The following is a 24,223-nucleotide window of genomic DNA, read 5'->3' as shown; positions in this document are numbered from 1 at the left end:
CACATTATGTTATTAAATTGTAGGTTTCATAAGTAATATGAAAGCATCTTGCTATGCTGCTTTCATTCTGCAATTTGTGGTATTAGTAGATAAGAAAAATAAAGTGTATTATATAGAAAGGTAGGTTTGAACAGATGTTCCCAAATGGTGTGGGGGGTAGGGGTGGTGAGGAAGGTAAAACTTTCCTTCCATTCAGATGTCTGTCTTGAATTTCTCACAGTTTTTGCAGACAGTTTGGCTCACTTCCAACATACATCGTTGCCTGTCTGGTATGAAAAATGCCATCTGTGGTGTATGGAAGTTCTTTCTTTAAAAGTGGCCTGCTAATTATTCTTCAGGCAGGTGTTACTAAAGTGAAGTCAGGTGTCATGCATAGCATAAACTTTAAATTGACTAAAATTGCTCTTTCTTCTGTACAGTTCTTTCCCAAAAGAATAGAATGCAATATAAGAGAGAATTGAAATGTTGGTTGATACAGTATTGAGATGATTCATGCAGCAGTATATATTGTGGTGACACTCAAAAACTGAAAGTTAAAGGATGTGGGTTGAATGAAGTGTACAAATTTTCCAAAACAAATGTCCTTCTGACTCTTACTGGTCCTTTATGTTTGCATTGCCATGTTGCAAAATGTTAAAAATCCTGATGTTCTCAGAAATTTCAGACAGGGTAAAAGGTGGAGGAAAGAATTTCCTTCTGTGCTCTGGAAGACTGGAAAAGTTGTTTGATGAAAAGAGTGTGGAAGATGGCTGTTTTGTGTGAATGACACCTGCAAATTCTCACCCACGTTCACTCTCCAAACCACTCATGCCTTAAAGCTTTTTGAAGATTAATAGGATGGTTAATGGGCCAGAATCAACACATGAGGGCTGCAGGCAGCCATTCCGCTGATCCATGAGCCCCAGCTCCCAGGATAAGCACTGCTGCTGCCTCTCATTTGCAGCAGTTAGTGTGCTGCTCTGTTCCTTACATGACATCAGCCCTCCCAACTGAAGATGAAAACTCACCACACTGAGCCAGATGTTACAACACTTCTCTCTCCCTAACAGATGAGTGTTGTTAGGAGGTGAGGGATTACTAGTATAAATGCAAGACTTCCCATTTTCTATGCTGTTTTCAGGAGATTTTTTTGAATAAACAGTCCTTTTACTATTTGTAATCTTGGTGTTCAGAATGACTGACATTGTTAGTGGTTTGAAAAATGAGGATGACGAAAGCACAGGCACATTTACTCCTTTTGACAGTAAGACTTTGCATTGTTTGCTTTATCAGTGATGAAAGTAATCCACTTTCTCTCCTGCCTTAAGCAGAGCCTTGACAAAATATTTACAATAGACTGATATGATGCTGAGATAAAGAGCAGTCCTGTAAGTAACTGAGAATGTAGTGCTGTTACATTTTTGATCAATCTTGAGACATCTGGATGATTTTGAACTACTGGTCTTCTACTATGAAGAACAGTTTTACTTCCATAAGGACTTCCTCTCGTGTTTTCAATATCAGGCTTAGCCTCTAACGGCCTTAGCATATTGTGATAATGAGATGTACACAAAGCACTGGCATGCAGTGTTATTGAGATGATTTCCTTTTTGGCTCAGCCAGATTCCTGTTAAAAGTTATACGGACTCTTAAGAGACTAACAAAAGAAGAATTAAAGATCCAGCAATGGCACGAAGATAAGCCTGATGAAGCTGGAGTTAGGCTCTCATGAAATTAAAAGCAGACTTTGTATGAATACATTTATGAAATATACCACTGCAATGTCATTACACAACAAAGCCACAAAGCCCTAAACCCCTTTTTTGGCCCAGGTTGAATATCTATCAAAATCCCAGTATTACTTTGTAGAGTGGGTTCTTCATTAGCATTCATCATTGCAGAATAGAGACTTGGATAAACACATTCCAATCAGAAAAATAAAAGGAAAACAAAGCTGAAATTTGTGCTGAAATTGTTTCTGTGCTGTATTACATTAATGGCTAAATCCCATCCCATACCTGCTCACAGTATAGATTAAATGAGGATGAAGCCATAAGTTTGTGATCAAACCCATCCTACAACAGCATTTTAAACGATATTGAGAATAAAGCATTTGACAGTTCAATACAAAGACTTCTTTTCAATCTAGAGGGAGACTATGATCTCCTAATATGTTTGCAAATATGTGAAAATACCTTCCACTGCCTCACAATAACATAAAATCACAATGGTTTAAAAAAAAGCTTCCTCACTGAGCACTCTTTAAGGAGTCAACTTTGATGAGTCTGATAAAACTCTGAGGACAAAGGTAGATATAATTTTCTTGGAAATTTTTCCAGCAAAAGATTTTATTATCATAGTGATATTTAAATTGGTATCAAAGGAATAATGTTGAAAGGTATATGCAGCTTTAAGCAAACCATAGGCACCTCTTATCTGTGCTTTTGCCTATCACTGCTGTGCAGCTCTTTCTGAGGAGAAACTTCACAGCTGTAGAACAATTCAGAGAATGGCAATGGAAGAAATGAACATGAATGATCATGTATCTACCTGCAATTGCACTTTACTAGAATGCTACTTGCATGTTTCATTTTTTTTTTCCAATTAGGAAATTGATAAGATTTTGCTCTGTCTCCACACTATTCCACTATTAGGCATCCTGCATAGGTATGATTCAGAAAAACAAACTCAGATTAAGCACTTACATGAGAAATGGATAGCCAAGAAAAATATTGTAGAGCTCATTGCCCTTATATTTTGAAAAAATAAAATGAAAACTCTCAGCTTATGACATGCCAGTTGGCATAAGCTCAAAGACATTATTAATATGATATTGTCAGTAAAATGAGATGCCTGTGGAAAAAAAAATGGAAAAAAGGGAAAGATTCCTTTAAGAACCCTTTACACTGGCAGTTTAATTTTCTCCCTACTTTGAAGCAAAATTTGGAGTTTGTTCAGTTAAAAAAGCTGAAAAATTATAAAATTAAAGTGTTGTGAACTAAATTGGAGATGTAGATTTACATGTTTCAAATTCCTTTAGCTTTATGACAATATCTGGACTCAAAAGGCACACCCATATTCAGTGGAACTTTCAAAATGCACCTGATGTTAATACTAACTTTCTCCTCTGAATTCTGAAGAGCTAATAGAGGTGGCCCTGTGTTTATTCTCAGTTTCCTGCTTCCCATTTCTTCCACTCACTGCATGCCAAATTCAAAGACATATCTATCCATGGCCCAAAGAAAAGGACTAAGGAGGTTACAAAAGTAGCTAAAATGTCAACAGCAGTTTTACTGACTGAGAACCATGACCTAAAATCCTCCCACATTTAGAGGTTGAGAGGTCAATGTACATTTCTAAAAATTGAAATGTACTATTTTTATATTGAAAAATGTATTTTAAATATAATTTAATTTAAAAATTTTATCACTTGATTCAGTTCAACTATTCAGATTATGGCAGATTTTGTAGTCTTTTAACTATGAACACATCCCCCAGGTAGCTCATGAATCCCTTAAAATCTAGGGAGCTTATTCATGTCAAAATTCTGGAAGTGATTCATTGCAAACCTACTCTAAGTAGACAGAACTGACCTTGATAGTTGCATCTGGACTCTTGAAGATATTTTTCTAATTTTCCACTATTTTGTCTTCCACTATCTTGAAAAACTGCCAGAAAAACCCCACAAACCCCTAAGAATATCCGAAAACACTATGCCTACAAATCTTACCATTCTGGTTGGGCTTTGGCTCAGATGTTGCAACAGTAAGTGTTTCAGAACAGGTAAACAACACAGCAAGGAAAACCATACAAACATCTTGATCCCAGCTGCTGTATAAGTTACTCTGCAACACAGGAAGGATTCCCCACAACTAAATATCAGGGAATACATTCCATACTTATGACATATGAATTTGAAGCCTATTTCATTCCCCAAACATAAAAAGAGATTAGAAACATTCATGAATATATGGGAACCTAGAATGAAGGAGGAAAAATTAGGCATTCTCTAAGTGAATTTTGTAGTGGATAGTTCTTCCCCCAAATGATGTGCATTCATAAATGAAATTTCATATTGCTTTTCACTTACAGTATCCATATAAAAGAGAGGACCAATAAAAGCAAGAAAAAAGCTTTTGCTATGGTAAGATGTGACATATATATTACCTGTAAATTGATTGATCACACTAATTTCAATCATTTGTTTTTATAAATAACCTTTATGGTTATTCTTGCTTTTTGTATAATGAAGTGTGCACCATGAAATGAACTTCAGGCTTGCAAAATAAAATTCACTCAAAGATTGAATTCATTTATCTTTAAATTTAACTGCCATTTCCAGCACTTATATATTACAGTAGTCTTTAATTAAGTCACCATATCCTACCTGGTACTGGGACCTCTAACTAGATTACTGGTCTAGATTTCAAATAGCCAAAAAACTTTGGAATTTTCACTTCCTTTCTTTCCTTTAAGTATTTTTTTCCTTCCTTCTTTTTCTGCTAGAAGTTATTTGCAGGTTTTGGTGTATTTATTAATGCTCTTGTTTAATTCTTCTTCAGTCCACATTTCAGCATTTAGCTCTTTCTGTAAGCTTCCAAGACCTTCTAGAGACACAGCTTCAGCCAGTTACTTTCTGAAAGGAATCCTGTTGATTAAAAAAGACCTCCAAAAAAGGAGCCTCTGTCTTTATCTAATGGCTGATTAAGAAGGAATGTATTTAGTTCAGCAGGACTTAGTTAGCAGAGAACAGATATTTAGTTAGCAGATATTTGGGCAATTAAAGAGCCAGCTAAGCTGTGGAGCATGTGCTAGGAATGTCTCCAGGTAGGATGCAATTGTACAATATTGCAAGGTTTAGTTCATGTGACATATAAATGACCTGCAGTATCAAAAGAACTGGAGCACTGAAGCATGTCCTTATACAGGTTTAGGCTGCAGGGAGCACCTGGTACTTCTTCCTGGGGTGATCTCACAGTGGGAGGTGGGCATTGGCACTGGGTCAAAGGAGAAGTAGGAGGATGTGTGTGACCATGATGCTTCAAGGATGGCAGGCAGGTGATGGGAAATGTTTTCACAGTGTCCCTGGAGCAGCATGAAACAAATAAAGGGGAGCAAGAGGCTACTTGTGGATGAGTGGTGGATGGAGACCTTCTGAGTGGAGAAGGCTGTCAGCTTATGTCTCTGGACAGCAGGAGAAAGGCACTTTCTTTGCCCTCAGACCTGAATTTGTGGAAGTGATGCACTGACTTAAAGGTGAGGAGGGGGAACAGACTCTGCAAAACAGGGGCACAGAGGCAGCTGGGCCAGAGGTGAGCGTTTGCTCTGGAGTGGTAGGGGACAGTGGCTGGGGAGTCACTGAGGGTGGGGGGAGCTGGCAGTGTCCATCTCCGTACAGGCCTACTGGCACAGGAGGATTGTTGCCTGCCAGAGGCCCTGGTAAATTATTACTCGGAAATAAAGGGAATTTCCACCTTTCCATAAGTATTCTACTGCCTTTGGTAGCTAAGCTTTGTAGTCTTTTTATTTTATTTGAACACATTAATTGCACTCAGCATTAATAAATCACTGTAATTTATTTAAAGAAGCCATCCACAGAAAACAATCTGTTTCTCAAGGACAAGGGATTTGCAGGCTAGAAAGAAGTAGAAGCTATGTGGTTTCCCTAGGAAAGAAAAAAAATCATTCTCTGTTCCTTATAATAAAGAAAAACAGCTGATTTAAAGCCAAATGATTCTTGAAGATCTCAAGCTTTAAAATATTACCCAATGACATTTATAAAGTACATCTGCTGCTGATACTAGAGTAGATCTTTAAAAAATATCCAGTGTTAACCAACAAAAGTCTTTCTGTTGAAGTTCATGAATATGGGTGTACTCTTATAATTCTCTATGACTGTTCTTTATAAAAACAAAACAGAAAAAAAACAGCATTTTGGTTAGCCTTGCTTGAAAAGTTGTACTTTCTATACTTCCTCTTAGAAATTATTCAAATGATTCCTCCTTAAGCACAGGGAGTAAAGTGGTAGCATGTGCTATAATCCTATGTGTGCCTCTCATGTCATAAGATGTTTTATAAATTTGGGTCTGCCTAGTGTTGATATTCATCCATTCCTAATTCAAAAACATGAGACTGTTCTGGTGATAACAAATAGTAACAATCACTGGCCATGTGACACAAAGAGCTATTTAATAGGTTATAACGTGTCTAATAAAATTATCTAGATGTATAAATATCTGTCCTGTAAGCTACATAATGCTGACTTAACATGTAGTTTGCAGCACACAGCAGCCTGAACCCTGGTGTTCCTAAAAAATTAAACTTAAATGAGGTTTTCAGAAATAAAAGTGCAAGAAATTGCACAGCAGAGCATGCCAGATAAAATTTGGAAACATTCACAACAGGTGGGCAGGCTGTTCTTCTAAAGTTACTTACTTGATAAGTCTGCCTTGAAGATGGAATTTATTTTTCCAGTAACTCCCGTCCCATTCCCTCTCACACAAAAAAACCAAAACACATTTTTTCCTCAGTTAGAACAAAAGGTTAAATTATTTCAAGTGCGTACAATGATGGAAAATATTACAAAAATACCCCAAAATAGTGTCTGCCTTATTCTTCAGCCTGCTCGCGTATCCTGATGACTGCTCCCTGTTCTATGGCTACCAGTTCTGTGTAGAAGAAATGGAAAGTTAGCACTAAATTGCCAAGTGCATGGCATAACATTGATTAATATTCAAGAACACCCCTATCTTTGGGTCTCTGGAGCCATTAGCTCCTATTAAGACTTGTGCATTGATATATATATAGCTTATAATAGAAACAAATAAACATCTGACTTTTTTTTTAATGGTAGGGTGTTTTTTTTAATGTGATGTAGGGTTTATCAATGGAAAGGCAGCACTGAAAATATTTTATAATACCAGTTTTATAATAACACGGATACATGTAGTGCTCCTGTGATGATGACATCCACTGCAAAGCATGAATGTAGGCGCTGTATACTTGGAGTGGTGATACAAAAAATCTGACATCTACTTGTGTACTCATTTAAAGTGTACTCCTTTAAAGTTCTTCTATTCACAGATACTACTATATAAACAGAGCATACTAAGCCCAGCTAGGTTCTGGATATGATTTAATTTACTGTGAATGACTGCCAAGGCAGACTATATGGCCCATCCCAATTTCAACCTGCCCTAATTCCCTTTATGACTTTATTATTTAGTGATTTTTTACTGCTTAGAGAGACCTAAACAGGAAGACTCTGGGCGTTCTCTGTTCAAGAAGTGGGTGGGATGAAGTTCTTTAGAGAAAACAAAATATGATCCACCTACAGATTATGTTAGGCCAGCTCCCCAGTTTCCTCTAAGTAGATCAGAGGCCTTTGTTGCCTTAGTTACTGGAACTATCTACTAGTCAACAGCAACAGGATCCCAGTCTCCATACAGAACATCCTCCTGCATTTTTGATGGCAGTTTAGGATGGGAAATATTAATGTTTCTGTTTGTTGATTTTATTGTAAACAGGAAAATAAAGTAATAAAAAAAACATTAACTCTCACTAAACAATTCTGCAAGGTGACTGAATGGAGGGAGCCTTGTGTGGCAGAGGCTTAGTACCTCCAATGAAGCAACATTCCTTTATTCTCCGTTACTTCCTTAACATCAGAAAGAAGGAGCACTGAAAACTGCATGCTAAGTTTCAAGGCACAAGTAGACAACAGCAGCTACATTGGCAGAGCCAGATCGCTGAAGCTTGTGAAACACTCATAAATGCTCCAGTAAGATTTCCAACTGTTTGCCTCACCAGAAATGCAGGTATTGTAGTGCTATGTCCTATTTCTTCTTCGACAGGGAAGCTGGAAAACACAACCCATTATTTTCCCCTTTGAAGCATGAACAAGCCCAATCCTTCCTGTTTGAAAGCAAGAGCTTTAGTACAGTCATAGTGGGGTGAAAATTTACAATGGCATGGGGGTCCAAAGCAATCTTTAAGAAAGTAAAAAGTCCTAAATAACTTGATGGACTGTCTTCTTTCCCAGAATGGTGTGATATGATGTAGTGGTTCCATGGTACTTAAAATGTATCTCACCTTGTGTGGCCATGGGCTCCCTTGCCCTGTTAATCATTCTCACCCCAGAATGGTACCCAGTTCACCGATAGCAGTTTTTGTGGGATGACGTGTGGGCCATTTTAACTCTGAAAGCTGATGATGGAGCAAGATGAACACCAGCACAAGACCAAGGAATGGTTCCGGGTGAGATGGTATGGCTGAGGTGAGGCTGAGTTAAAGGAGCTTGAACATGAGAGTAATGTCATAGAAATACTGAGGCTAATCTGAATGAAAAAGCAAAGGTTTTGCCATTGCCTTTGATGAAGATCTAGTCAGAATGCTGTTGATTTGTGTGATTTTGAGTAAATTTGGAATTTTTATTTAGATTAACTCAGATTTCAGAATTTAACAACTAGAGTTTTATAAGAATTTCATGTTATCATGAATCACCAATGAAATTGAGAACATTGGGATACAATTTTAAAGCACTGAAATAAATTTAATATTTTTTTACTTATAATACTAGTAAAAACTATACATATTAAGAGAGTGTCCAATTCTATTTCATCATCAATGCCCTCTTACAATACTTCTGCTTTGTTCAGCTGGAAGTAGAATATTTTATTGGTATTTCCAGTAATTTCCTGACAACAATCCTCCACAGTATTGCAACATTATTCAAACTGCAAAATATTGTTTAAGTTGACCTTCCATGCTGTTGCTTAAATGGAAACTTATTTAACACAAACATTCACAAATGTGTAATACTTCAGTTTTTTAAATGTCAATTTCTTTGCATTGCACTTTTCCTGAACAGAAATTTCAGCTGAAATGACACAGCATAGATCCTTTCCAAAACTAAAGGCTGATGCAAAGTAAAATGTTTTTTAATGACTGTCAGAGTTTAAATTGTGGCAAAATCTTTTACAGCAGGATTTGCAGTCCATTTCTTCTGCAAACACTGTTAGTGGAACTGTACATTTGAGATGAAGGGATTGTTGAGACACTGTGTTATTTTATTTTTGGCTAATCTATTTCATCAGAAATATTATTATTTGTACTAACACCAAATATCAAGTGTGATTGACAAACATTTGACATGCTCCTGAGCTTCAGACCAAAGGTCTTGAATGCACAAAGCCTGTCCTTACTCGCATATCTAAAAGTAATTTTCTACAAGGATCTAGCATATATCTCTTTTCACCATTTCTATTTCCCTAGTTTTCATTCCTTCATAATTGAAAGCATCCTAGAGGGCTTCCAGAGGCTACCTTCAATGCAGTGATGTTAACTGAAGCTATATAAAATGGAGCCATGATAAGCCCTATTAAAAAAATAAAAGCTTTTAATGGGGAAAATTCTGGACTAACCCATACAGCTGAACAGGAGTCTATGAAGCACACCTTAGCTCGTTTCTCAAAACCCTCAACATTTTATTTTTGTGGAACTCTAAACCCGAGCAATAATTTCTATTTTTGTGTAGAATTCTGTCTAAAATTGAGGAAGGGTGACTTGAGCTTTGCGGATTTTTGAGGTTCTGAGACTTCTGACGGTGAGAAGGGAGCCGGGGTGCACGAGAGCTTTCTCCCAGCAGCCAGAAGCGAGCGATGACACATACCAAAAAAAAAGAGCCCCCATACCCAAGCAAACCTCCAAACCAGCACTGTGCCGGGGAAGCAGAAATTGGAAGCTCTCTCCAAGGAAGCCCTTGCCCTCGGGCCCAGGGGTGACGAGGCGAGGAGGCGGCGGGGCGGCGCGGGGGGCGGGCGGTGCGCCGTGGCGGGGCGCGGAGCGCAGCGGGCGCAGCGCGGCCTGGCCATGGGCGCTGAGGCGGGCGGCCCGCGGGACACCGCGCCGGGCCAGCAGCTCCGCGCCCTCTTCTACGCGCTGGCGCCCGGAGAGAGCTCCTTCCGCACGGTGGAGGAGGTGCCCGACTACGTAGAGAAGGTGAGAGTCCCCTCCTTTCCCAGCCTGGCTGCATCCCTCGCCCTTCCCTTCGCCCACCTGCGCCTGTTTTCAAAAGCCACGGGCGCCTCCCAGAAACCATGTCCGCGGAAGGGCACCTAAAGTGAGATAAAACCGTCTTCTCTCATGGGCTTTCTGCCTGTAAGCTGCCAGTGTGACTGTGCCCTCTATTTTCATGTATTTAAGTGATTTCTCTTGGTACCAAGAGCTGGAGTTTTCAGAGAAGAACCCAGATATCTTTGGCTTGGTGCTAATGTTGTATCCAGCAGCACGGATAAGATGAACAGTGACAGCAAACTGAACTGAGGAAACAAGAAAATATGATACTGTGTTTGGCTGTTGTGGTTCTTAAAGCAAGCAAAAAGTCAGGTCTCACTGTGCCCTTAAGTCAAGCTCATTCAAAGACAAAAAAATAAAAGGTTTCTAATTAAAATAAAAAAACCAAAGATTGTTTAAGAGAATTTAGAACAAATATTTGTGTTGGGACAGTGCTGTGTCCTAAATATCCAAGGCAAGAGTACAGAGGTCGTGGGTGAGAACTCCCTTGTCAGCAGGCAGCAGCATATCCTTCCCTCCTGTCCCGCCCTGCCAGTTTATTCACTTCCAAGAAGATACCTTTGCTCCCTTCTGTCCTACCTATTGCTCGTATCTTGATTGTCAGCTCCTTCTGAACCCAGATCGATGTCAGCTGTTCACAAAGAGAGCTCATAAACACTGATTTGCCCTTGTCAAAGTAGATTCAGCCCGGCTTCAGGAAAGAGCTGCACTTTTTACATGGGGTTTGATAGTTCTGACTAGCCCCTCTGACAGGTATACCTGTGACCGCTGTGCAGCAGCTGCTGGCAGACTGCAGCGGGGGTGTCATGGGCTGTGCAGGGCACTGCAGCACCGTCAGCAGCTTTCTGGGAATTGTAGTGTGCAGCAGGCCCTCCTCCATCCACTGAGGGATGTTATCTGCAAAGGTAAACCCTTTTGTGTAAGGTAAGCAGAAAGCTGCTGCAAGCCCAGCCTGTGTGTGCGGTGTCTGGTCAATGGACTGCTGTCCTCAGAGGTGTTTTGCAACTAAGTTACAGCGTCATGATTAAGGAAGATCGATGGTTTTGCCTAGTCAGCTAATCTCGCCTTCCAGCTCTCTCTACTATCTCAGTCCCTTTTACTATTCCCACATTTCCAACTTAAAATCTTCTTGTCTGCAACATAGCTTAACATCCTTGGGCTTTCTTCTCCCATGTGTAATATTCAGGTCAGACATTAGCCAAACCTGGAATTTCTTTTACTAGGCACACAGTTGTAAGTCTGTGAAGGGATTCTTAATACTTTGAATTATGAAAGCACCTGTATGCTTCTGCTGTTGTAGAGCAGTATTGTGATAAGCTTGTCAAGGAATATTTCTCACAAAAAAGAACAGCATTAAAAAAAAGTTTCCCAGTACTATTATACTTTGCTTAAATTCCTATCTTAGGTTAGCTGTGTTAGATTTCCCTTCTGACAGTGCATTTTTTGCTAGAACAGATCTTTTGATGCTTTTCTCAGTGGGCATACAAAAGTATTTTAGTGGCATAACTGTCTTAGCTCCTTGGCTTTGGTCTGAGCTCAGGCAGAGTTCATCCATCCTCTTCTGGCCTTGTTTATGGGCAGATGGCAGCTATCTAGTCCCTCTCCAGCTGCTGTTCTTGACTGTTTAGGGAGCAATTACATGAGCAGTATATATATATATATATATATATATATATGTATAGATTCATCAGCAGAAGATTTTATAGTGACCTGATGAGCCTTTCAATGAGGTCTTGGGAGTGCTAACTCCTTTAATTGGTACAGACACAGAAGTGGATATCTGAACTCAGTTCAACACAGAACAAAAAAAAAAAAAAAAAGTAGTGTAGAGCTGGTAACAAAGGAAGGCCTCAGCTCAAATAATTCACTTTAAAAGACAATAATGTTGATGCATGTGTGAAACAAACTACTAATTACATTAGTGTCTCTAAATGGTGTGGGATTTTTTCCTTTTTTATTTTTTCCTGAGGCACTGTAGTAGAATTTGCATCTCAGATCTCTGATCTCTTGGGTATCAGATGGATGAAAGTATTTCTAGGACATTAGATGACATGGCTACACCTGTGGTGATAGGCACCTTCCAACATTAGACAGGTGGCAGAATCTCCAAATTCACCCAAATATTCATGGGCTTAGCAACCTGTAAAATTGAGCTGGTTGGCTTACCAAATGCAGGCACTTCAGAGGAGTGACACCTTTGATCTAGAGTCACCTGTGCTGTTATGTCTGGGTAGGAAATGACAGCAGGGGGTGTCACTGTTTTCCTTTTTGATTTACTCTCTTGAGAACCTAAAGAATAAGTTTGCATTTAAACTCAATTCACATTTTAGGGTTTGCTTCTAAATAATGAGGCACACAACTTTCATATTTAGTTTTACTTGAAAGTTGGGATTCCGATGTTATAAGGATCTGAGACATTAGGAAAACAAAAAATGTTTCAAGAATTGCAGTAAAACTATGAGTATGTGCTGACTTTCGACCTAGAATATTATTCTTTGCAACAGTATAAAGTGGAAACTGATTTTAAATGGTCCTTTGCATTCTCTAGAGTTGGTTACTTAAAAAGGAACCCTCTTACACAATACTCAGAGTAAGGATTTCATGTTATGGATCAGTTATTTAGCTAAACCACAAGCTAATGCAAATCTCCATTGAGTATTTCTGCTATTGGGTGAAGAGAAAAAACCTGGAAACAGAGAGAGAGAGTACAACATTTCTGGACAGAATATATCAAAAGGATCTGTCTTATGTCGCTGACCTGTGATGTCAACAGTGGCTATTTCTTAACTTTGTGCTATTTTGTTTGTATAGACAACCCTTGAAAACAGTTGTAGAGATAGCCATCCTCAGTGGGTTCCTTAAATGTCTTTATTGTCCTTTTAACTTAAACAAAACAAAACAACAAAAAAACCCCCACCAAAACCCCCCCAAAAAACCAGGAAAAAAGAAAAGTAGTGTTTAGGCTACCGCGACTGTTTTTTCTCTTTTACGGTCTCCTTTTTTTTTCCTGAATTATTTGCATTCTTCTTCTGTTGCATTACATCTCATCCTTACACTGTGGGCAGTTTGGGTCAGGGAATGCCTTTCCATCCTCCATGACAGTAGCTGTCATAGTAACATAAATAATACATCCTAGCCTGGATGTAGTTGATCCCATGGATCTGCTTTGGACCAAGCTTAATGTAGGTATGTGAGAGAGATGTAGTAATTTCTTAGCTAGTAAGGGGTATGCCATAAATCTTTTCTTTTATAATCTCCTTGATGAGCAGGAGGTTAAGGATGTCTGAGTGTTTCTTTATCCTCCTTGCTATGTCACTCCCCATTTGTGAGTCAAAAAGTGGCCTGGCTGTTTCACAGCTTCTCAGTGGGAGGAAAATATTTAATGAAGTCAATAAGACAGAAGTTGTAATAGTGTACATTAATATAAAGTCAAGTATTTCAACTGTTTCAGAGGTTGCTAGGTAAAATGAATCATCACATGGAATACAGACATTGTACATTTCCTATTAACTGTTTTTGTTTCATGAATAAAACACCTCAGCTTCTCTGTTCTGAGCCCATTCAATTTGCTCTGCAGCTTCTGCTGTTCCATACCTTAAAACTCCTTGTAGTCTGTGCTAGAACTGCCTTTTAATATTGTCATTAAGTGTTTTGTAGTTTTTTATATTAAACCTCTCTTTTCTCTGCTGGAGTGTACAGCTGTGGTCATCAGCCTTTGGTTTGCTAAGTTGGGAATCTGTTATTTGATTATATCAATTAGGAAAAGTACATTAAAAGTCTTATCTACTTAGAAATTAAACAGATATAGAGAGCAAAACAAGGAGTATTTATATTTTCCTGGTATGTTTCATTGGTTTCAAATGGATGGTTTTAGGGTTTCCTTACTCTTTTATAATATATTTTGTTATTATATTATTTCTTACTTATTGCAAATATTGAAAGATTTGCCACATTGGTTTTCTTGGGTGCTGTTTAGGCTTTATGGCCTTTACAGGTCTTCTCTTTCTTTCTAGATTTTTGTATCAACAATTGGTGCCTATCGGATACAGACTTTTAGATGCCTAAAATGCTGTTACAGAGTAAGCTAGGCACCTAAATTAAAAAGTGTCATGTTGATATTAATCTCTGTTCATCTGTTATTGTAACCTAACCCTGTGCTGCTGAAGTTTATGAACTTTCACATTTTCTAGACGCTATAAATCTCTTGCTGTTTGCATGGTTTGAATCATCCAGTTCTTCTTGGACTGAGCAATCTGGTCTGTCTGTATCCATCTTAGTCTCTTTAGTGTCCCAGCCTAGTAGGAATTCCCAGATCATATCTCACTTGGCAACAAAAATGAGCACCCTCCAAAATGCAATGGTATTTGCAGAGACAACATGCTTCTATTAAAATGTGCGGGCAGGAGCAGCCTCTCTTCTACAGCAGAGCAGTTTGAAGGGTTCCAGGCATTGAAGCTGTAGATGTTTGCAGGCCATTTGAAGGGAGCAGAAGCAGCAGAAAACTTACAGGGCAAGTATGGCAGTGTGGTGCCTCCCAGAGTAGTGCAAAACTGTTCTTGTATTTCTCTTGCCCTGCAAAATATGGTGGGAATTTATGCCTTAATATACCAAAAAGCAGTTGTCTAAATGTCTCAAAGGTCACCTGAAAGTTTTCTACAGAGCATGGGAGGCTGTTGAAGGAACATTCGCTTGCACAAAGATCTGATAACTGCTTCCCATTTTCCTTGCCACAGGCCTTTTAGATTTTGGTGGTGATGGCTAAAACACTGCCACTGCCTGATTCTTTCCGCACCTGAAGTGCAGGGACTGTTAGGTCTCCAGTGTTAGTAAAAAAAAAAAAAAAAAATCTTTAATTTACTGTTACTCAAGCCTTTTTCTTGTTGCCTGAGATGATAAAAAATTGAGAACAGGTCTGACAGTCCTCACCAGTTACACCTTTCACTATTGGGGGCTGTTGCTGTGGATTTTTAGCTTCTCTTGGGATACAAGATGGACAGTAAGAATTGAATCCCAGACTAAAGCAGTGTTGTGAGTGAGAAGTGTTCCAGTCCTGTTCATCATTATACTTTTCTGTAGAAAGGCAGAAAACTATTTTGCAGTCAGTATCATCCAAAAGAAGAGGGGAACATTGTATCATTGTCACTTGGTCTGGGAAGAGAACATGGTGTATGGCCCAAATTGGAACGGGCTTGCATAGTTATTTGGTTCACTGATGAAAGCACATACAGAAGAGCTGTTGTCTGCAGTGAAAAGCATGGCAATAGAAATGCCAAGTAGAAAGAAACTCACTTTACTATATCTTTCACATAATAATGTTGGATACCAAATTCAGTGGCTGAAAACCCACAAAAAACTTCATACAATATCAAATCCAGTCCAGATTCTGTTCTACGTTGTGGTTGGAAGAGTCCACAAATATTGGTGCTCTCACTGATTTACTTAAATATGAGAAATATAGGTTTGGAAAGACTTCCGTGTTTTGTTCTGATAATGTTTGAGTTTATGTGCAGAATTTGCAAAAGAAAACATTGTGGGAGGAGGTTACTGCAATAGATTTATGCTGGTGTTTTGGATCAAATGGTAGCCTTGGTTGTTCTGATTTGTAAGGTCCGTGTTATGAGATTTATTACAGGAATTTCTACTAAAGTGCCAGCCAATCTGAGAAGCATCTCACTGCATAAAATGCTGTTTTGGAAAAGTGTATCTAATTTTATTTTGTTGTGTCTTTTTTTTGTTGTTGTTGCTTTTGCAAACTATTTTTAGAGTATTCCATTCTTCATTACTTTTATTGGGCTGGAGTTTGCTGTCAGCTGGATTCAGAAGCGTAAGCTGCCTGGTCGGATCAATGACGGGATAAGTTCTCTTTCCTTGGGTATCCTGTCTCGACTACCAGAGTGAGTATACGAGTACAGTCTTGAGATTGTTTGGGTTTTAATCACTAAGAAGGAAGAAAATATAATTATGTATTGAAGTTGTTATTGCTAATCCAAAATGATTAAGCAAGGCATCTGGGCCTTTCTTTATGCAATTAAATGTTAGTGATGTGTATAAAATCTTTCTAATCTGTAAGGCTAAATACGATTCTTACGGGGTGTTCTCCAGCTCCACATTACCAATTTATCATCAATTATATTAATCTGTACTGGACCTTGCTGTCACCTTTTGCTGTTTCTGGGACACCTGACTTTTACTATATCTTATGTTAGACTAGATTTTAGAATCTGGGTTTTCTTTCATTAAAGTATGGAAAGATAACAAAACCAACAAACCACGTCTATTGTCTTTGTTAGCCTTTAAAAATAAAACTGGGTAGATATAACCAGATCAATAAAATTGTGAATATGCATGTGATCCAAAGTGCTTTGAAGACAGTCATAATCTTACCTTTGACTTCAATGGATTTTTATTCCCAAAAGAATTGCTGCAAGTATGATCATATAATTCATTCTCCAATGTAAAGGCCATAAGATTTACCTGAATTAGTTTGGTGAGCAGAGTTATGTTTTAAAGAAATAGCCACAGTGGATTAACTGTGTATCCCAGTGAAAAAATCCAGCAAATTCTTTATATAAATTGCTCTAAGTGTTTTCCAGAAGTTTTAGTTACTTGTAAGTAATATAATGTTTTAGATATGCCTTTGCATGATATGAGCTTCCAGATGATGGATTTTATTGCATCTCTTCTTTTCAAATGGGGTTACATTTCTATTCCCTATGTGTGAATTTGCAAGTGACCATCAAATTGTATATAATCTCTTCATTATAAGAAGAAAAGCTTTTATTATTTGAGTTTTACTGCATAGTATTTGCAAGCCTTTCTGTTATTCCCCCAGCTTTTTTCAGAATCCTCTGCAGTTTTTCAGCCTTCTTAGTGTTGATGTCTCAAGTGCACTCCATATTTCAGAAATTACTACATCAGTGCCAAATAATGAAGTCATTTGTTCTCTATTTCTACTTGTTGTTCCTCCCTTTATATATCCCAGATCCTCTGAGCTGTCTTTCATCCCTGAATACTTTCTTGGATTCTGTGGCTTACATTCCTCATTCATAGGCAATATGTTCTTATATTTGGCCACATAGAAATACATAGATTGTACATTTGGTCCTCCTGAAGTAGCCTTAATCCATGAAAAGTTGTCTTTGTTACCTAGAGGTCTCTGGTTTATGTCACTGCAAATTTTACTAAAAATCTTTGCTTTCAATCCAGATTCTTGATCAAATACATTAAAAGAGCATAGCAAGAACAACAACAAAAAATTATCCCTTCTGGCTAGTAGAACTCATTTTGTGAAATGTGTAAATCACCTTCTTTGTAATCTACTGATCATTTGTCATTTGGTTGATTTTTTTAAAGTTTCTAATCAATAAAATCTTCGACAAGGCCCATTAGGTACAAAGACAATTTCTGATAGATTATGTTAATTAACAGTAGTAAATATCCCTGATGAAACCTTTTAAAGACACAGTCCAAAACTTTTCAAATATCTGAAAATGAGGGGCATGAGCTTTCAATATGAGAAATACTCAAACGTAAAGTTATGTCTAAGTTATTTGAGAATTTTGTGAAGTTATTTTTGCAGCTAGTGTACCTATATTCAAATAATTTTTAATGAATTGTGAGCATGATCTTGAAGGAGCAACATTAAACTTTTCACTATGTTTTATGAATTAATTAAATATTTACCAACAAATTAGATTTGTGTGCAGCAACACACAGCCCTGATAATGGGTTACTGTAGTCTGCATGAAGCTAACATTAAAATAGATCAAATGTTGCTTCTTCATCTTAACCCAAATTCTTTAAACTTGGCAGGCTTAGGATGCTGAATATTTACCTTTATTTGTCTGAAATACTCAAAACTTACTAAGTTAAACAAAGGGCCTGAGATACATGTGAAGTAAGTTTGAATGGTTTTGCAAGTCCTTTTGGCTTTATTTTAAGAATACTGAAACAATTGAAATACACTCATTCCTGGAAGAAATGCTTGCTAAGAAAACTGGTGCTGTGTGTGTGGAATGCAGCTTTGCAAGGTGCTGAGTACTTTTATTATTTTGGCACTCAGTCCTTTGCTGCAGAATTTGGCTTGCAGGCTATGCAGTTTTCTTTTGCAAGACTGTTTCAATTGAGTGAACCAAATGATCCTTAAGGACTCAAAAGTTTGCAGGGTCAGGCAGATCTCCAAGATCGGCACACCTATTTATTGTTACACCAGCACAAGAAATCTCTTCCCGGTTGCTTGTGCAGCTTTCATGACTGGAAATACCAGACCCTCCTCGGCAGTTCTTTCCAAAGAAGAGTCCTGAAACACTTTTAGCTTTTTTGGTGAATGTGAAAGAAGCAGGCAAAATGCAGACTTCTAAATTATTTAATCTCATGTTAATATTGCAATTCTAATGGTGACTGCTTAGTGTAACACCTCTTTTATAAGTAAGAGGAGTTGTGAATAAGAGACTGGCTAAAAAGACTCTAACTGAAAAAAACAGAACACGTTACCCTTCTGTCTTGTGCTTCCATGGTGTGAAAGAACTGGGTCAGACAAAAAAAGGGGGAAAAAAATGGCACAGGCAAAAATCTGTTGCTAAGATTTTCACTTCAGTCTGTCCCTTTCAGGAAGAAAAAAGGTGGGGAAAGTTGACAGAAACTGCTAAAACAATATTTCAGCAGAACCCACAGCATCAGGGGAAATAGTAGTGCAAATCATTAACAGCTGAAGGTTAGATTAACACACCATTGATTGTATCCTCTCCCAGGGACTAATTTTCATTTTCTCAACTAGCAGCAATGGTTTGCCACTTCCTTAAAAAAATCTGTGGTTGGGTCTAAAATGGTGGCTTCAGTCTATTAGTTAAAATGAAGCTTCAAATGTGTCATTGCAAAGAGGTCTTTACATTTAATGAAAAAATTAGGAGTCACTAACCATAGTCAGCCTCTAAGTATTTTTTCCATTTCACAGTCTGTATAACAGAACTATTGCATGTCTTGAGGGCAAACAGTATTTATTTAGTGTTTCATACTTCAACTTTCTGTTGAGAAAGTGCAAATCATGAATTGTTGATACTTGTATGCCAAATGTTAAAAATGGAGGTGCAAGAGGAAAAGTCTAATCGGACAAGGTAATGTTTTTGTTTTTAGGCTTATTAGACTCAACAGCATGCAGTAAGTTGAATGGTTTGTGCATACATATCATCTCTCGTAAAGTAGCCCATACATTTCTTAAATATAATTTTCTCTGCATTAATGCATACTATGCATTCCTCTACATGTATAAGTACTAAATGTTGTATGGAATGAAAATGAATTTGGGAGAAACTTGTATTACTAAGTTTACTCCCGGGATCCTAAATGTTAGTAAAAAATTCTGAGAACTTTTATTCTAAATAAATAAATAAATAACTTTTCTAGCTAACCATTGCCAAGAGCCTTTAAATGCTGCTTTAAAAATATTCTCCCAAGAGAAAGTTTATTTTGGGTACGAATATCCATTTTACAAGTATGTGCATTATTTCATATTGACCCATTTCTTCTTTTAAAGCAGCAGAACATAAATCAAATCAAAAAGTGTTTGGGGGATAACTGAGGTAGGTATGTTTTCAAACTAGTTGGGAAAGTATTTGTTCTTTATGGTCATTCTCAATTGCCAGTTTTTAGTGTTCTGCTCTGCAACACAGTTGTACAGTGTATGAGTGTATATGTATATAATGTCTGACAGAGTTTGGTCAGTCAAGTCTGCAATGAACTTCTCAATTTCTAAAGAGAATATTGCAGTCTGTATACATTATTTAGCTTAATTTTTGAATCAGAGGAAGTTGTGGAGTTCTCTGAATTGTTGAACATGAGAATGGAATGAGTAAATGCTTTTTGATTAGTTCATGCTCGTAAGTATGTTATGATATCTACACATCAGCAATAATTAAATCAAAGGAGTACAAATCCTGTTTCTGGTATAGACCAGTTTTGTACATCATCTGGATTTCAAATAATCTTTTTTCAGAAGCTGCATTGAAGAGGCAGTTTCATGTACATTTTAGACCAGCAATGCTCCCAAATGAAGCAATTTTGATTGATACTTCTGGTTGCTCTTTGCTCCCTCTGTACCTTCACTCCTCTTTGGCCAGCATGAGCATTTGTGTTGCCCTGTGGTGAAGTGGCTTGGGAAGCAGGTCCAGCACCTCCCCATCACATTAACCTGCATCAATTCCTACTATGTCTGTGCACAGTCTAGTGCTAGAACATGACATGGGATTGGAGAAGAGCAGCCAGGGTTACAGGACAAGAAACACTCAATGCTTTTGCAGCATCACTGAATTAACCTGCTCTATAACATATATAAAATTGCAGTCTGAAACCAAAGGTTTTCAGTTTTTTAAGAGTAACAAAATGCAGAGCTGATTAGAATACACTTGCTTCAAGTTGGTGCAAGTTATTCACAAGCTTGTGGAGCTAGGAGTGTCTTGACAGAAGAGAAAGAAGTTGCCTGCATGGATTTAACCATTTGAAGTATGTGCTGGTTTCCTGAAGTATCTATTAGATACATCGTATGTGATGATAGAAACTTACAATCTCATAAATTACTGATTGCATTTCTCAGAAGAAAATTTGATACATGCAGTTTCTCGTAAATTATATTTTCACTGCAAGACTTAATGGGCACATTTTTTCTCCACATCTGTTTCACTAAGACTTTGGACAGATGTTTGTTTAGAGCATGGTCAGATGTGTTGCTTCTGGTCCAGCTGCCCCCTTAGATCTGCCAACATAACTGCACATTTAATTGCTCCCTAACCTGGTCCTGACAAAGTGGTCTTGCTAAAAGCAGAAACAAAAGCCCCCCAAGAACTATAAAAGAGGTGTTTAAGCTCAGCTGCATTCATTTTGACAGAGCCAGGTCAGGGAGCAGCTACGCATGCAATTATGGCGGCAGGTCTGAGGGCTAGTAACCACCACACTTAGGGCAGTGATGAGCAGATGGGGCCAAACTGGAAAGGTAGTCACTTAACCTGCTTAAATGGGAAGTGGAGCTGCCTTAAACCAACTGAACTTCTGGCTACTGCTCTTCTGTCTTTCTTGTAGTCACTTACGTAGTCCTCTCTTTCTCTTGTGTTGGTTCAGGTGCTCGTCTGATCCCAAGTGGAGTTATTTTAGTTCACTCTCTGAGCAAAACGGTATTTGCTTTAGGCAAAGAGACAAACAAATTGTCTGGGAATGGAAAAGAGACAGCCAAAAGCTGTCAGGCTTTAGGTTCAGTCTCTTACAGAACCTGCAGTCACAATAATGCCTGCAGCAGCTAGTTATGGCAGTTTAAGGCACTGTCCAAAAAATATAATTTTTAATAAGTAATTGGTCTGAAAAGACAGGATCTACTCACCTACCTGTTCCTCCCACTCTCCAAGTAGCACTAGATAGTTACATATTTCACAAGAGCACCCTCCTGGCTTCACTCTCCTATATACACTGTTGATTGTTCCCTCATTTTGCCAAAGTTCACAGCCCTCACAGCTCTGTCAAAGGAACAGGTTTTGAATTAACTCACTAATCTTCTGTAGGTAAAGCAGTCAGAGTAAAATAAACAATTTCATTAAGGGAGTAGTGCTGTGCAGCAGGATCTGATAGGATTTTCAGGACATAAGCCTGACTCTAAAAGGGGATTTTCAAAATCAGTTCAATTAAACTCATGGCAGTGACTGTCTTACCTGAATGGTTTTTGTTTAATCTAATTAGATTGTTGGCTTTTGGTGGTTTTTTTTTTAAATCTCGTTTGCATTGATGAACCAATTGGGACTAAAATAGTAAATTAGTTACTCCTGTGTGGATTAATTATCCTGTGTTCTTACTGTATCACTTTAACACAGTTTATAATTTTGGTTAAATCATGCCATGTCTTCCAGTAAATCCAAATCTAGCTGTGCCCAGTAAAGATGCTAGTGCTTCCTGCCCGCTGTCTCCTGCTCATCAGTACCTCCTTAATCCCCTTCTACCATCTGCACCCTTCCCAGGCATATCAGCAGCCTTATCTTCAGAGGTTTAAACTGTAGAATTTTGGTACTCTGGTTCCATTTGTTTGAAGCAGGCTGGAGAGCACATGTGGGCGTAGCTGCTGGCAGAGCATAGGAATACCAGTGAGACAGTGCTACTTTTTAGTGATGACTAAGGAAAGATCTGAGCCAGAATTTAATCTCTGGAGTTTCTAATCTATAATGTCTTATATCTTATGTTTCTTATATGTCTTATATAGACATATAAGCTACCTTGCATTACAAGGAAGGATTTGGGAGAGCTTGGGTATTCTCAAACTAATTGAGTGAAACAACTGGTAGTCTCTATGTTCTGTAATGTTCTGCAGATTGCTGTATTTCACACAAACTTGTTAGAGATCCAATTACTCTTTTAGGTTGTAACCTCTTACATAGAATGTGTATTTTTCTACATCCTTAGTATTTTATCATGGTCTTTTTCTGTGCATTGGGGCCAGTAAATGGCTTGGTGATTGCCCATTCCTAGTGTCAGAGCCCAGCTTTAGATCTGCCATGTCTTTAGAAGCAAAGAGAAGCTGTCAGGGTACATGTTCAAATATACTTGTGCTCTTCTGTGAAGGTACTGTGAACTTAATTTACCCTTATTGAAAATATGGTATTAAGCTCAGTATTCTCTGTAGCTCACAAAATATACAGTTTCTCAAATCCATTTGATGTTGTGCAGATTTTGTATTCAAGTTTTTTTGTATTTTCATTAATCTAAATTGTGTAATTTTCACACATTTTGAAAAAACCTCGAAGAAATTGCTTGTATATTGAGTACCCTTCTGTCTGAAGGACATTTCTGCTAAACAATGAATTAATCTTAAATCAGGACTCCACTAGATGGAGCACAGGGGTAGCATTTTTAGAGCTGGACAATCTAGTTTCTTGGGTCAACACTTGTAAGTTAGGAAAATGGGGAAAGAGTCTCTTAATGATTCTGTAGACCAGTGTTACAGATCTGAAAAGAACCGACTTTCACTTCTGTGTATCATGGACAAAAACAAATTATCTTTTAGGACATTCAGAAGTATGACCAAAGGAGTTCAACATAAATTCTCATGTAAATATTTTTCCTTATTTCATCATTTGATGTGCTATGATGTTTCACTGAAGCCATTTCATGGTATTTTTGTAGACCATAGGAACTCTTACTAGTTCCTTTGGTTTTTGTGAGTCTACCTAGAACAACCTGAATTGAATAGAATACCCTTTTCTCATTACTTGTTTATATGTGACCTTTGAGAATATTTTAGGTTTGTTCCCAACTTAACTAAAACTGTAATGCAGATTTGCTCATTTCAGTGGAACAACCAAGTAGGACAGATCAAAATCAGACCCTCAGTTGGAAAAAGGCCCTGTTCAAGCATTTGTATTAAACTCATGTGGTGATACTTGTACAAAAATTGAAAAATCAGGAGCGTTGCCTTGTAGGAGATGACATTGTAGAATATTCCAGTCTGGTGTATCCTGAAGATAGTAGAATATAATTTACTGCCCCCAGTGCTGGGCAGATATAAACCAGTATATAAAAATACAACTTCCATTCTCATAAAAGAAGAGGAATAAGCTACAGTGCCAGAAGCTCAGTTGTACTGAAGGTTTTAAACTGTGCTTTTTAGGCTTTTAAAGATACCATGTAATTAAAAGTGTCTGAAGACCTTTCATAAACTTAGGGCATAATGAGTTGCTACGTGCATTACATCACTGAAGTCAGTGGAATTTCTCATGAAAATATCTCTGTTGTATTTTTAACTGATACAATTTAAAATTTACTTATTTATGAGCAAAGATAAACAATAAAGATAAACAAGTTGAATTATGTATCAATACTAGGTCCTAATTATAAAAAAGTGTAACACTGTTGCTATTTTTCTTCCAACACCTGTTGTTTTACATTTTATGCCACCCACTACTGTAAATTAATATTAGTGTCATAAATAAGAGGATAAAAAGTGAAGTGCAACAGGAATAGCTTTGGTGAATAAAAGGGCAACTCTGTCAGGCAAAATATTGTGCAGTGCTGTGTAAAATGCAAGTAGTAGAGATACCTGAGTCACCTCTCTTTTACTTCAACTTCAGTTTGATATTTTCCTTTGTCCTTGAGGAAAACTGGAGGTTTGTATTGTTTAGGCTAAAATACTGGAGAAGCAAGC

General features: G+C 37.9%; 1 protein-coding gene across 2 annotated transcripts in view; it reads left to right on the top strand.

The window, feature by feature from the left end:
• The first annotated feature begins 9,792 nt into the window (after positions 1–9,792).
• AGMO (alkylglycerol monooxygenase) overlaps positions 9,793–24,223 on the top strand; it is a 186,906-nt gene continuing 172,475 nt past the window's right edge. Inside the window, exons 1-2 of one of the 2 annotated variants that reach the window (XM_038124932.1) lie at positions 9,793–9,978; positions 15,817–15,947. In XM_038124932.1, the coding sequence (XP_037980860.1) occupies positions 9,850–9,978; positions 15,817–15,947 (260 nt within the window). In that variant the 5' untranslated portion in view covers positions 9,793–9,849. The remainder of the gene's footprint in view (positions 9,979–15,816; positions 15,948–24,223) is intronic. The other variant, XM_038124924.1, reaches the window with a different exon arrangement.

Source organism: Motacilla alba, chromosome 2 (genome assembly GCF_015832195.1).
Source record: "Motacilla alba alba isolate MOTALB_02 chromosome 2, Motacilla_alba_V1.0_pri, whole genome shotgun sequence".
Classification (NCBI taxonomy): Eukaryota; Metazoa; Chordata; class Aves; order Passeriformes; family Motacillidae; genus Motacilla; species Motacilla alba.
This window is presented reverse-complemented; position numbering and strand designations above follow the sequence as displayed.